Below are 13,783 nucleotides of genomic sequence, written 5' to 3'. Positions count from 1 at the left end.
TGGAAGAAAGATGGAAAAAAGGTGGGAAGAGGGGAAGAATGCTAGGGCAAGAGGGGAAGAATGCTAGGGCAAGAGGGGAGATTGGAATCTTTGGAAGGGCCACGCTATTTGAATAACCGCCTTCAACTGCTGCAGGATGCTGCCGCTAGAGCTGTCTTACGGCCCTCCTTCGGCACCCAAATGACCCCTTTACTGCGGCAGCTCCATTGGCTCCCGGTTGAAAAGCGGCTCTTGTTCAAATCTCTGTGTATGGTTCATGGGGCATTCAACGGCGTGGGACCTGATACATTCAGGACAAATTCTTGCACTACACACCCACTCGTTGTCTCCGCTCACAATCCACATTTCTCATTGTGGTACCCGGCTTTAGATTGATGCGCACTGGCGGTTGTGCTTTTTCAGTGGCCGCCGCTAAGGCTTGGAACGCTCTCCCTTAGCTACTGCGCAAGACCGCTGATCGCCCACTAAAGACATCACATCTGTATTCTAAGTTCTGGCTGTTAGGTTCTTGCTCACTCTTTAGTGCCTTGGTGCCTTTGGGCGTTTGTGCGCTCTACAAATAAACATAACATAATATAACAAGAATGCTAGGGGAATAGAGGAAGAATGCTAAGGGAGGAGGGGAAGAATGTTAGGGGAAGAGGGAAAGAATGTTAGGGGAAGAGGGAAATAATGCTAGGGGGATAGGGGAAGAATGCTAGGGGAAGAGGGGAAGAATGCTAGGGGAAGAATACTAGGGGAAGAATACTAGGGGAAGAGGGGAAGAATGCTAGGGGAAGAATGCTAGGGGAAGAGGGGGAGGATGCTAGGGGAAGAGGGGAAGGATGCTAGGCGAAGAGCGGAAGAATGCTAGCGGAAGAGGAGAAGGATGCTAGGGGAGGTGGGAAAGAATGCTAGAGGAAGAGGGGAAGAATGCTAGAGGAAGAGGGGAAGAATGCTAGGGGAAGAGGAGAAGGATGCTAGGGGAAGAGGGGAAGGATGCTAAGGGAAGAGGGGAAGGATGATAGGGGAAGAGGGGAAGAATGCTAGGAGAAGAGGGAAGAATGCTAGGGGAAGAGGGGAAGAATGCTACTGTGCATTATCATTGGACAGTAGCATTCTATGCACATTGCTTGTGATTTTCTGTCTATTTCAGAACTTAAGATTAGAACGTTTCCTATAGTCCAGTCCTTTAATGCTATGTTGTGAAGGCAGGTATTGCCTCTCGTCGTTGAATGTATCCTGCAATGATCAGACAAGTTGATAGGGTGTAATAGTTGCCATGGCACCCGCCAAGATGTCTGCCCACAGAAGCCAACTAGAGGGCTCATTTTTGGGGTTATTGAATATTTGTTTACAGGCCTGATGGTATTTTTCAAGCTTCCACTGGTAATTATTCCAATGTTTTAAATAAGTAACATTTAAAATGTTTAATAACGGTGTCCCTTTTTTATGTGATGGACTGAAGCAAAAAAGCAGAACGCCAACTGAAATGGCGGCATGCTGGAGGGTGTGTCGATATGCCAGGCCAGCTATGACATGATGTCACCCTATACAACTAGATGGAAACCCATTCCTGACATGGCAACAGAAACCTAAAGGGGGCGCTAAAACAAAGAATTGTATGAACAAACATGCAGGTGAAACTGCTGTAGCAATATGGGTGACAGAAAGGTCCTCTTGCAAAACACCTGGAAGCTGCGACATCATGTGTCCATGTCCTACTCTCCCGTGACTCTCGCCCACCCATTTCACATAGGCTCGGGCAAAGCCAAAGGATCAAGAACGCTCTTGCGATATGATTCCTTCATCTCCATGGCAGTGTGGGTGGGGGGTGCAATGGCCACACAAACCGTGCCTGGGCTTGCAATCAAAATAATAAATGATACAACTTGAGTTAGTTTGCCTGCCTCTCATACGCCTCCTTAGGATTGTGGTCCTGTTTCCCCTCGGACCGTTGTCCTGAGTCTGTCCCGCGTAGATCATCGTCACTCTAGTCTCTGGGAGAGCCCCTCTTTCTTTAGACTTTGTAGGTTCGCTGGATTAGCACACGGGTGATCTTGACTTACTGCTACCAGGCACCACCACCCCACCATTCTTAGGTCATCTTAACACGGGTAGGACATGGGGCTCATTCATGTATGCTACCATTGTTTGTATAGGAGAAGGTACCTATGATACCTTTCTGTCTGTGTTCAGTAGCCAGTCCTTCTCACAGGGGAGACAATGGGGTGTCCTAAAACCTTTGAAATCAGTTACTCCTGTGAGGCAGCACTGACTACAGTACAGATGAGATCGTGCAGAGGCGTGCGGCTGATCCATGTGTGCCATGCACTGTTCTCATTAACCTTGTGCTCTCATCCACAGGGGAACAAGACAGCCATGAGGACGATGACGGGGAGGATGATGGTGACAATGAAGATCCCATGGAGGGGGCAAGTGAGCTTAGCCCAGACTTCGGGGAAGAGAAGTACACTCCACCACCTCGCATCATCACAGTGGGCAAACCCAGCCTCCAGAAACTGAGGGCGGGGGACAGCCTGAAGGTGGAGGATATGATGGAGGACGCCCCCACACTCATGGATCTGCCTCTTCCCCCTCCAGGTAGGGAGTTTTCTGCTCCGCCAGGGCCACTGAGATCAGTCCCGCGTATGGCACATGCACCCACTGTCTCCCTCTCGCCTCCTTTACCTCTTGCTCACGCCGCCAATGCTGACGGTGTCATAGCGGGCGTTGCAGAGAGACTGTCCGCCATGGAGGCAGCCCAGGCCCGGATGGAGAAGAATGGGAGGGAGATGGTGGACACCTGTTCCCTGATGGTGCAGGTGCTGGGGCAGGTGAACAGGTCCTTGCAGGGCCTGCAGCAGGAGTTCAGTGTTGCGAACCAGCTGAGGAAGGAGTTGGTAAAGGAGGTACGGGCAGCACGTGAAGAGGCCAGTGCTGCATCTGCCGCTGCAGCTGCTGCGGCAGCTGCAGAAGCTGCCAATGTTGCTGCAGCGGCTGCAGAGGCCTACGCTGGGGCCAGGGAGGATGCTCGGCTGGCCCGAGAGCTGGCCTCCAGGCACAACCAGGCCACTTGCCATGCTGCCCGTGTCTCCTCTGCAGCTGTGCGACAAATGGCTCGCTCCAATGTCGCCCTCTGCCGACAGATGGTGGAGGCCAGCCAACGGCATGCGCAGTCAGAACTCACCTTGACTGAGCTTCTGATGCCCCAGGCACAGTCCATCCCACATATGCCAGAGATTGTTGGGAGAGAATCTGCCACCCCATTTCCCTCCACTAACCCTTTTAGCATCCCCTCATCTGAGCAGCCGTCCTCCGTCCATCATCCCCACCACCGTCACTCCCACCATAGACCGCTTGAACTCCCCTCGACCAAGATCCCGGAGATCAAGTGGTCACGGAGGGAGAAGTAGCTCTCCCACAGCCCTGGGGCCCCTTTGCTTACAGTGCCATTTGTTTGTGGCCCCTTCAGATGTATTTGTGATGGATTTTCCCAGCCCTGCTTTCACTCTGGACAGTAACTCTTCTCAGACACGCCTTCAACAGTGGATTCTGTTGGACACACCCTGGAAACCTGGAAACAAGTTATTTTTACCTGCCCTGAACATTCATCATGTTTTAATCTTCTTAGTAACTCCCTTTAGAGCAGCAGCAACATTACCATTGTTTCCAGTTAAAATAAATATATGTTTGATTCATAGTTTATGTTGTCATTTGATTTTATCCATTGTTACTGCAGAGGGTGGAGAATGTAGCAAACCCTACATAGGACGCGGCACGACATGTCTGGTACGTTTTCGAGTGGCTAATTTAAGAAGTCGGGATTGTGGGAGGGGACTCCTAACCAACACTGTACAGGTTGATTTTCTCCTTGTATCAAAGTTCATGGGGTGCAAACCAAAGGTCTCTGGGGCTGAAACCAAAAAATCCCTGGGGTTCGCATAAAAGGTTTTGGAATGCAAACAATCCAGAGGTCCCTTCCCGGGATAATCTCCATTCTCGGTCAATCCCTTTCCACTTCTTCTTCCTGGGTCCGCAATCTTCATGTTCAGCTTTTCTGCTTTGCGTTCTGGTTTCATGGGAAATCTCTTCGCCTGCGTCTCAGGTCCTATGCGCACCTGCATGTTAGTTCTTGGCAATAACAAGAGTGGCTCGTATAACCACAATGTGCACCAGTAGGCTCACCACCAGAGTTGTTCTATCGGCTGGGTCTGTTTCTCCTTGCCACCTCCCTGACTTGGGGTCCTTGTTCTACTGCCAAACACCCTTCCCTCATCTTTCTCCTTTAAGAGTCACAAATGTTGGGTAGTCTTTTTCCAGAGGATAGCTCGGGGGTAACATGTTTGTCTTGGAAGCAAGATAACACAGAGCAGCATGAGTTACAGGCTTGACTCCAGCATGAAGTGTGATATAACAGCCCAATTTGATGTTTTTACACATTTGTTTCTACTTCATGACTTTCCTCTCCACACCTTCTCCTTTTCACCTCCTTGATACTCCAACACATGTTCTGACTTTCACCCAACAACATTCTGAGACACTCCCTTGTCTTGAGTATTAATCCTTGTGTTTGCTACTTTCTGGTTTTACTCCACCTCTGACTATAGCTGTTCCGCCTCCTCAATTTTCTTCTTCCAACCACCTCTTTGATGCAGTCCAGTCTCTCCTCTGAAGTCTCCTCCAAGCACCTCTTCGATACAATTCTACCTCACAAGTCTCATTATTCCATCCTCTTTATTATGTTCTTGACCATGCTTCTCCTCTGCTGTTGCTTCCAACCAACTCCTGACTGCATGCCCCTGTCTTTCCCTTGATGTAGCCTCAAGCCTATTCCTGACTGCATGCCTCCTCCTCTCCTTTGGTGTAATCTCCTCCGGACTGCATGCCTCATCCTCTGCCTTGATATAACCTCCACCTGACTGCATGCCTCCTCCATACCCTTGATGAAGCTTGCTCCTGACTGCATGCCCTCTGCACTACCTTGATGTAACCTCGTTCTGACTGCATGCCTCCTCCTCTCCCTTGGTGTAACCTCCTCCTGACTACATGCCTCATCCTCTCCCTTGATGTAGACACTTGACTGCATGCCTCCTCCTCTCCCTTGATGTAACCTCCTCCTGACTGCATGCCTCCTCCTCTCCTTGGTGTAACCTCCTCCTGACTGCATGCCTCCTTCTCTCCCTTGGTGTAACCTCCTCCTGACTGCATGCCTCATCCTCTCCCTTGGTGTAACCTCTTCCTGACTGCATGCCTCATCCTCTCCCTTGGTGTAACCTCCTCCTGACTGCATGCCTCATCCTCTCCCTTGGTGTAACCTCCTCCTGACTGCATACCTCATCCTCTCAGTTGATATAACCTCCTCCGGACTGCATGCCTCATCCTCTCTGTCGACGTAACCTCCTCCTGACTGCATGCTTCATCCTCTCTGTTGATGTAACCTCCTCCTGACTGCATGCCTCATCCTCTCCCTTGATGTAACCTCCTCCTGACTGCATGCCTCATCCTCTCCCTTGATGTAACCTCCTCCTGACTGCATGCCTCCTCCTCTCCCTTGGTGGAACCTCCTCTGACTGCATGCTCATCCTCTCTGTTGATGTAACCTCCTGCTGACTGCATGCCTCATCCTCTCCCTTGATGTAACCTCCTCCTGACTGCATGCCTCATCCTCTCCCTTGATGTAACCTCCTGACTGCATGCCTCATCCTCTCTGTTGATGTACCCTCCTCCTGACTGCATGCCTCATCCTCTCCGTTGATGTAACCTCCTCCTGACTGCATGCCTCGTCCTCTCCTTTTATGTACCCTCCTCTTGACTGCATGCCTCATCCTCTCCCTTGATGTCACCTACTCCTGACTGCATACCTCATCCTCTCCCTTGATGTACCCTCCTCCTGACTGCATGCCTCATCCTCTCCCTTGATGTCACCTCCTCCTGACTGCATGCCTCATCCACGCCCTTGATGTAGCCTCCTCCTGACTGCATGCCTCATCCTCTCCCTTGATGTCACCTCCTCCTGACTGCATGCCTCATCCAGGCCCTTGATGTAGCCTCCTCCTGACTGCAGCCTCATCCTCTCCCTTGATGTAATCTCCTCCTGACTACATGGCTCCTCCTCTCCTTTGGTGTAACCTCCTCCTGATTGCATGCCTCATCTTCTTCCTTGGTGTAACCTCCAACTTCCTCCTGATTGCATGCCTCATCTTCTTCCTTGGTGTAGCCTCCTCCTGACTGCATGCCTCATCAAAACTCCATCTTCCTCCTGATTGTATGCCTTCTCCTCTCCTTGATGAAGCCTCCATCTTCCTCCTTATTGCATGTCTCCTCCTCTCCCTTGATGTAACCTCCTCCTGACTGCATGCCTTCCCCTCTCCCTTGATGTAACCTCCTCCTGACTTCATGGCTCATCCTATCCCTTGATATAACCTGCTCCGGACTGCATGCCTCGTCCTCTCCCTTTTTGTAACCTCCTCCTGACTGCATGCCTCATCCTCTCCGTTGTTATAACCGCCTCCTGACTGCACACCACATACTCTCCGTTGATGTGACCTCCTCCTGACTGCATGCCTCATCCTCTCCCTTGATGTAACCTCCTCCTGACTGCATGCCTCATCCTCTCCCTTGGTGTAACCTCCTCCTAACTACATGGCTCATCATCTCCCTTGGTGTAACCTCCTCCTAACTGCATGGCTCCTCCTCTCCCTTGGTATAACCTCCTCTTAACTGCATGCCTCATCCTCTCCGTTGATGTAATCGCCTCCTGACTGCACGCCTCATCCTCTCCATTGATGTAACCTCCTCCTGACTGCATGCCTCATCCTCTCCCTTGATGTAACCTCCTCCTGATTGCATGCCTCCTCCTCTCCCCCTTGGTGTAACCTCCTCCTGACTGCATGCCTCCTCCTCTCCCTTGTTGTAACCTCCAATGTCCTTTTTAGTATTTTCCTCCTCCTTTGCCTCAATGTCTCCTCTAACCTTCTTCCTGATATAGGCTTATGATATATGACAATGCATTACTTACCGTAAAAGCATTTCTGATGGTTGTATCTGCTTAGATTCACATGCTGTGCATAGGTCCGACATCCAGTGGTCACTGCGGAGTATTGCATTTTGTTTTTCGTAGTTGAAAAGGGGACGTCGACAAGGCGTGTCTGTAACACTATCCCTATAGGGACGTGCGTTGTACCCACAATCCCTCACGCGTCGAGGTCCCTCTGTTTGTATTTTTCTGCCCTGAGGGAGCCTTCTAGACGTGAGTGAGTACAGAAAAGAGAGAAATATAGGAAAGGATGTCTATGTTCCTTCCATCCGAGAGGGGAGGAAGGGCGGGCGCATGTGAATCTAAGCAGATACAACCATCAGAAATGCTTTTACGGTAAGTAATGCATTGTCTTCTGATGTTTGTTAATCTGCTTAGAATCACATGCTGTGCATAGACTAGCGAGCAGTACCCGGAGTTGGCGGTGGGTTATGAGAAGGAACAGTAGAGAAAAGATGTCTTAATACTGCCTGTCCCACCTGGGAGTGAGATCTAGAGTGTGCATCTAGACAGTAGTGTTTTGTAAAGGTGTGCACAGAACTCCAGGTAGCCGCTTTGCAGATGGACTCAAGGGGAACATTTGCAATGAATGCTATGGAAGCCCCAGTGCCTCGAGTGGAATGTGCTCTTGGCTTGAAGGGTAGTTCTCTCTTAGCAAGAGTGTAACAGAGAGTGATGCATTGTACAATCCATCTAGATATAGTGGACTTAGAAACTGCATCTCCTTCTCTTCCTGCTGCCACCGAGACAAAGAACTGATTAGTCTTTCTCAGTGTTCTGGTTCTTTCCATGTAGAACATGAAAGCTCTGCGTACATCTAGTGTATGCAGACTTTTTTCTCCCAAGCTGGAAGGGTTTTGAAAGAACGTTGGTAGTTCTATAGACTGGTTTACATGAAATTTCGAGATGAATTTTGGTGCAAACCTTGGGTGTGTGCGTAGAACCACCTTATCCTTGTGAACTGTTACGAAGGGGTCTAGTACAGAAAGAGCCTGTAGTTCACTTACTCTCCTAATGGAGGTGATAGCTATTAGGAAAGCAGTCTTAAGAGTGAGGTATTTAAGAGTTGCCTTGTGCATGGGTTCGAAAGGAGTGCCCATGAGTCTAGAAAGTACCACGTTTAAGTCCCATCCGGGAGCTGGGTTAGCTATCGGGGGGTGTATTCTCTTTACCCCCTCCATGAAGGCCTTGATAACTGGTATCTTCCACCACGACACTTTAAGTTGGGAAGTGGTGTATGCAGAAAGTGCCGCTAGGTGGACTTTAATGGAAATAAACACTAGACCTGAATCCAGTAAATGGGTCAAGTACAGAATAATGTTAGTGGCAGAGCAGTCAACCGGGTTGATGTTCTTACCTCTACACCAGATGACAAATCTTTTCCACTTGCTGGAATAGCAGTGGCGAGTATTAGGTTTTCTGGCTTCCCTGAGGATGTCCATACATCTCTGAGGGAGATGTAAATGTCCAAATTCTATGATCTCAGGAGCCAGGCTGCTAAGTTCATGGTCTGAGGGCATGGATGCAGTGTCCTGCCCTTGTCCTGTGACAGCATGTTGTACGGGCAGGGAAGTTTCATTGGGGGAGATAGGGACATCTCCATCAAGTGAGCGAATCATGGCTGCCGGGCCCACATTGGGGCCACTAGTATCATGGTAACCTGCCCCTGGTGCATCTTGTGCACCACCTTGTTGAGGAGGGGAGTCGGGGGGGGGGGGGGGGAAGGCGTAAACAAATTTCCCTGACCATTGAATCGACAGACTGTTCCCCTTGGACTGGTTCTGGGAGTACCTGGAGGCGTAACTTTGGCATTGTGAGTTCTCCAGGGTTGCGAACAGGTCTATTTCCGGGAATCCCCATTGCGTGAAGACGTCTAAGACGATGTCTTTGTGCAATTGCCATTCGTACTCTTTGGGCAGGGGGACGTCTCTGCTGAGTTTGTCTGCTAGCAGATTGAGTTCCCCTGGTACATGTTGTGATAGTAGGAACATGTTGTGTTTGAGAGCCCACTTCCATATATTCTGGGACAGCTTGGACAGTCCTGGAGAGTGAGTGCCCCCTTGCTTGTTGAGGTAGTACATGGCTGTGGTGCTGTCTGTGAGGACCATCACTGTCTTTCCTTGTAAGTGTTCCTGAAAGGCTTTCAGTGCTTTGAACACCGCTAGTAGTTCCAGCAGGTTTATATGCTTGGATGCTAAGCTCGGAGTCCACACTCCGTGAGCAGTCTGATGGGATAGGTGAGCCCCCCCATCCTGTAAGTGATGCGTCTGTGGTTAGAGTGGCTTCCACTGCGGGTGTGGCAAAAGTTTTCCCCAATAATAGGTTTTCCTTTGTCCACCACCGTAGCGAGAGAACCAAGGCCTGCGAGACCACCACTAGATCGTCCCATTGTCCGCTGGCCTGACACCACTGGCTGTAAAGCCACTCTTGCACTGGGCGCATGCGCAGGCGCGCGTGAGGTACCAAATAAATACATGACGCCATCATCCCTAGCAAGCGCATTGCTTTGCGTACCGTCACCTCTCGAACTGCCACATAACTGGGGATCTGAAACAGCATGTTTTGGACCCTCTCATTGGAGGGGAAGACGAGGCCGTCCTTTGTTCGAATTAGAGCCCCTAGGAATTGTTTGATTTGGCTGGGGTCTAAGCTGGACTTCTTTTCGTTGATGGAGAAGCCCAGTTGGGACAAAAGGTCTACGGTCTTTTGGGTATTGGAGAAGCATGTTTCGTAAGAATCCCCTGTTATGAGCCAGTCGTCGAGGTAAGGGTATACCGGGATAACCTGCGCAGGTGGGCCGCTGCCACTGCCAGTACTTTCGTGAATACCCTTGGTGCAGATGCTATCCCGAAGGGTAGTACTCTGAACTGGTAGTGTTTGTCCTCTATCTTGAACCTGAGGTATTTTCTGTGCGCTGGCAACATTAAAATATGAAAGTATGCATCTTTCATGTCTAGTGTTGTCATGTAATCCCCCTGTGATAACAGTGGGATTACTTCCTGCAAGGTTACCATACGAAACTTTTGGGGTTTGACAAACTTGTTCGCTGGGCGCAGATCTAATACAGGGTGCATCGTTAAATCCTTTTTGGGTACAAGGAAGTACACTGAATAAATACCTTCTGTTACCTGAGATAGGGGGACAGCCTCTATAGCTTCTTTTTTCAGTAGCTCTTCTACTTCTTGAAGAAGAATAGTGAGGTGTTCCGGTGTCATGCGTCGGTTCCGTGGGGGTCTGTTTTTCGGGGAACCGTTGAATTCGATGCAGTATCCGTGGGCTATGGTGGATAATACCCAGCGGTCTCACGTTATTCCCTCCCATGCTGAAAGGAACGATGTTAGCCGGTCCCCGACCGGTGATGCATGGGAGGGGACCCGAATCTTCGGGTCATTTGTTGGTATTGGGCGTGGGGCCTTTGGGACTGGAGCCGCGACCTCTTCCTTTGCCACGACGTTGGCCTCTTTGACTGAACTGGGTGCTTTGGTTAGAGGGCCAGTTGGTAGCAGAGTAAAATTGCTGTTGGCTTTGCTGCTGGCGTTGGCCACGAAAGGAGCGTCTATTGCCATAGCTACGTCTGTTAGGTGGCCTAGAAATTTGGTCAAGAGTCTTGATGGTATCAAACTCTTTCTTCGCATGTTCTAGGGCTTCATCAACTTCTTTCCCAAACAGATGTGTTTGTTCTATGGGCTTATTTATCAGGGAAGCCTGGGTTTCCGGCTTAAATCCCGAATTGCGCAACCAGACATGGCGTTTGAGAAGTATTCCCTGAACCAGGGAACGGCCAGCCGTCTCTGCGGCATCTAAGGAGTTCTTTACGATGCCCTGGTTTACAAGAGTTCCCTCTGAGATTATAGCCAGCAGGCGCGAACGCAGGGGTTCTGGTGCGTCCTCTGCTTCGCTGCGCAGCTTGCTCCACTGTGCATCTGCGTAGCTAGCTAGTAGGGAATTGTTATTTGCAATCCTAGTTGAGAAGGTGGCAGAGGTCGTGATTCTCTTCCCAAGTGAATAGAGCTTCTTGCCCTCTTTGTCAGGTGGTGCCTCTCTAGTGGATAGTGGTACCCCCGCTCTTTTTCTTGTATTAGTAACTACAAGGGAGTCCAGAATAGAATGTCCCCTGATGTACAAAGGGTCAGAGGACGAAGGGCTGAAGAGCTTTTCTATCCGAGGGTTTACCCCTCTGACTAAGGCCGGATTGGAAAGGGAAGGAGTTATTCTTCTCCTTATAGAAGCCAGGAGCGGAATAGATTGACTAACCGGGGCTTTTTCTTTAATAACTTTTTCTACAAAGTCTATGTCCGGAAGAGTCTCCCCTGTGTCTATTTCAAAATGCGCTGCTGCCTTGCGCAATAGTGCATTAAGTGAAGGTTGGTCATCTATGGGGGAGGTGTTTCCAATAGGTGAGTCCTTGGGAGGAGAAGGGTGAAAGACATCAGGGTCTGAGTGCACTGATTGCCAAGGCTGCACTGATGGGGATTGCCAGGGCTGTGAGGTAGCTGTATCTTCTTCAAAAGCTCCTGCACTAGAGTAAGGGTCTTCTTCAAACCCCTCTTCCTCATGTACTTCCTCTCCACCCAAACACTCCTCATCTTCCTGGAGGTATTGCTCCTCTTCAGTGAGGTCATATGCGTCTGTAGAAGGGGGAAACAGCCTAGGAATCTTGACTCTAGGGTCATCCTGGGTCCATTCTCTTGGTCTTTTGGGTGTGGGTGGGTTTTGGCTACCCAAAAACCTTTCCATGTTTTCCATACAAGAATGGAGTCTTTCAAGGGTCTCATGGGGAACCCCTGAATAGTCTAGAGGGGGGAAATCAGTGTTTTCACCTTCAAAACGCTTCGAACGCTCCCACAACGTCGACGAAAGGTTTCCGTCGCCCTCAGAAAAGCCCTCCGGTAGTTCAGAAGTGCCCTTAGATGAAGGGGGCAGTTCCTGGCTACTCTTGTGCTTTTTCGGCGTTTCTATATCTTTTGGTGCGGTATTCGACGTCTGTTTCGTCGTCCGCTTACACTTGTCTTCGGAAACAATTCTCGCCAGGCTCTCGACAACGAGTTCGTCAGTAGAGGGTTCTGGAGTCGACGTTGCCTGTGTTACGCGTTGTTTCTCGACGGCCGCTCTATGGAGCGTTACGTCGGATGTTTTTGAGGTAGCGCCCGTGTTAGATGAAAGCTCAATCGCTGGTCGCGGCTGCGTTTGCGGGTGGGGCTTGAGACCCTTACGGTCTAAGGTAGACGCCGGAGAGCCCTGCGTCCCCTTCGGCGCTGATGGATCCTTCGTCCTCGACGAAGAAGAGCCGTGGGTTGTGTGCTTAGGCCTATGGGGTCTGTGTGCGTCCTTGTCGCCGGGGTGTTCATCCCCATAAGCAGGGCGTGAGCCGAGCCCGTCGGGGCCGGGGACGGCCGGCGAGGAGCGCGAGCGCTCCTTCTGGTGGTTAATGACTTCCGTAACGGACGTCGAGTTATCACCCTCCTCGTCACTTTCTGTAACAGCGGCGGCGGGTGAGGAAACTGACTTCGACATAGCATAGTCCGCCCACCTCTTAACTTTTCGTTCTTTAAGAGTTCTTGGTTTCAAGAGCTTACAGGCCGCGCAGCTGTCCTCTTTATGATCGAGGGGCAAGCAACGATTACAGAGCTTGTGTTTGTCCTTCCAAGTGTATTTGCCCCTACAGCGTGGGCAAAACTTAAAAGGTGTCCTCTCCATAGCTGAGGCAATAAAAACTGGTGATAACAACCCCAAGGGAAAGATAGGGGAGAAAGAAAGACATTCTCGACGAGAAGATAAAAGTTCGAACCCCCACTCTCCCTACTGTATGTTGGCCGGCGAGGCCTGGCCACGTGTTCGGCAGCGCCGAAGGATCTCCTCCGTCTCTTCCCCTCCGTCGAAAACTTGCTTGGCGGAGAAACAGCTTCACAGCTAACGTCGAGGGGAGGGATCTTTAACAATAAGTATAAATTAAGGACCGAGGTCCGTAGTAAGTGTTTTGCAATGTCTCTCTAGGAGCTCCGTGTAAGGCGACCATAAGCTGAGCGGAAAAAAACAATCTGAGGGACCTCGACGCGTGAGGGATTGTGGGTACAACGCACGTCACTATAGGGATAGTGTTACATACACGCCTTGTCGACGTCCCCTTTTCGACTACGAAAAACAAAATGCAATACTCCGCAGTGACCACTGGATGTCGGACCTATGCACAGCATGTGATTCTAAGCAGATTAACAAACATCAGAAATATATATGCCTATTTTTTCATTAATCATTAAGAAACTGTTCCAAACAAGGATTATTTGAAACATCTATTGCATGTACTTTTCAGACATGTCTGGAACGCAATACTCAACACAAGTAACACATCAAAAGCTTTACCTAATGTGGGAGTGTGCTTTGGCAAGCAGCCTTGCCTTATAGATGTTTTACTCTAGATTACTGAATTTGGGAGTGTGCTATGGCAAGCCGTCTTGCCTTATAGATGTTTTACTGTAGATTAGCCAATGTGGGAGGGTGCCTTAGAAGCGGCCTTGCTTTACCCAATATTGGAGTGTGCCTTAGCAAGCCGCCTTGCTTTACCCAATGTGGGAGTGTGCCTTGGCAAGCCGCCTTGCTTTACCCAATGTGGGAGTATGCCTTGGCAAGCCGCCTTGCCTTATAGATGTTTTACTGTAGATTAGCTAATGTGGGAGTGTGCCTTGGCAAGCGGCCTTGCTTTACCCAATGTGGGCGTGTGCCTTGGCAAGCCACTTTGCTTTACCCAGTGTGGGAGTGTGGCCTGGC

The 13,783-nt window shown here is 50.1% G+C and overlaps 1 protein-coding gene across 1 annotated transcript in view; it reads left to right on the top strand.

Annotated features, from left to right (window-relative positions):
- The window catches only part of LOC138564903 (myb-related transcription factor, partner of profilin-like), a 29,197-nt gene extending 25,515 nt beyond the window's left edge, over window positions 1-3,682 (top strand). Inside the window, exon 2 of the mRNA XM_069642940.1 lies at window positions 2,347-3,682. Within this exon, the coding sequence (XP_069499041.1) occupies window positions 2,347-3,395 (1,049 nt within the window). The 3' untranslated portion in view covers window positions 3,396-3,682. The remainder of the gene's footprint in view (window positions 1-2,346) is intronic.
- The last annotated feature ends 10,101 nt before the right edge of the window (window positions 3,683-13,783 follow it).

The sequence above is a fragment of the Ambystoma mexicanum genome, chromosome 1p, assembly GCF_040938575.1.
Source record: "Ambystoma mexicanum isolate Mex_15411 chromosome 1p, UKY_AmexF1_1, whole genome shotgun sequence".
NCBI lineage: Eukaryota > Metazoa > Chordata > Amphibia > Caudata > Ambystomatidae > Ambystoma > Ambystoma mexicanum.
This window is presented reverse-complemented; position numbering and strand designations above follow the sequence as displayed.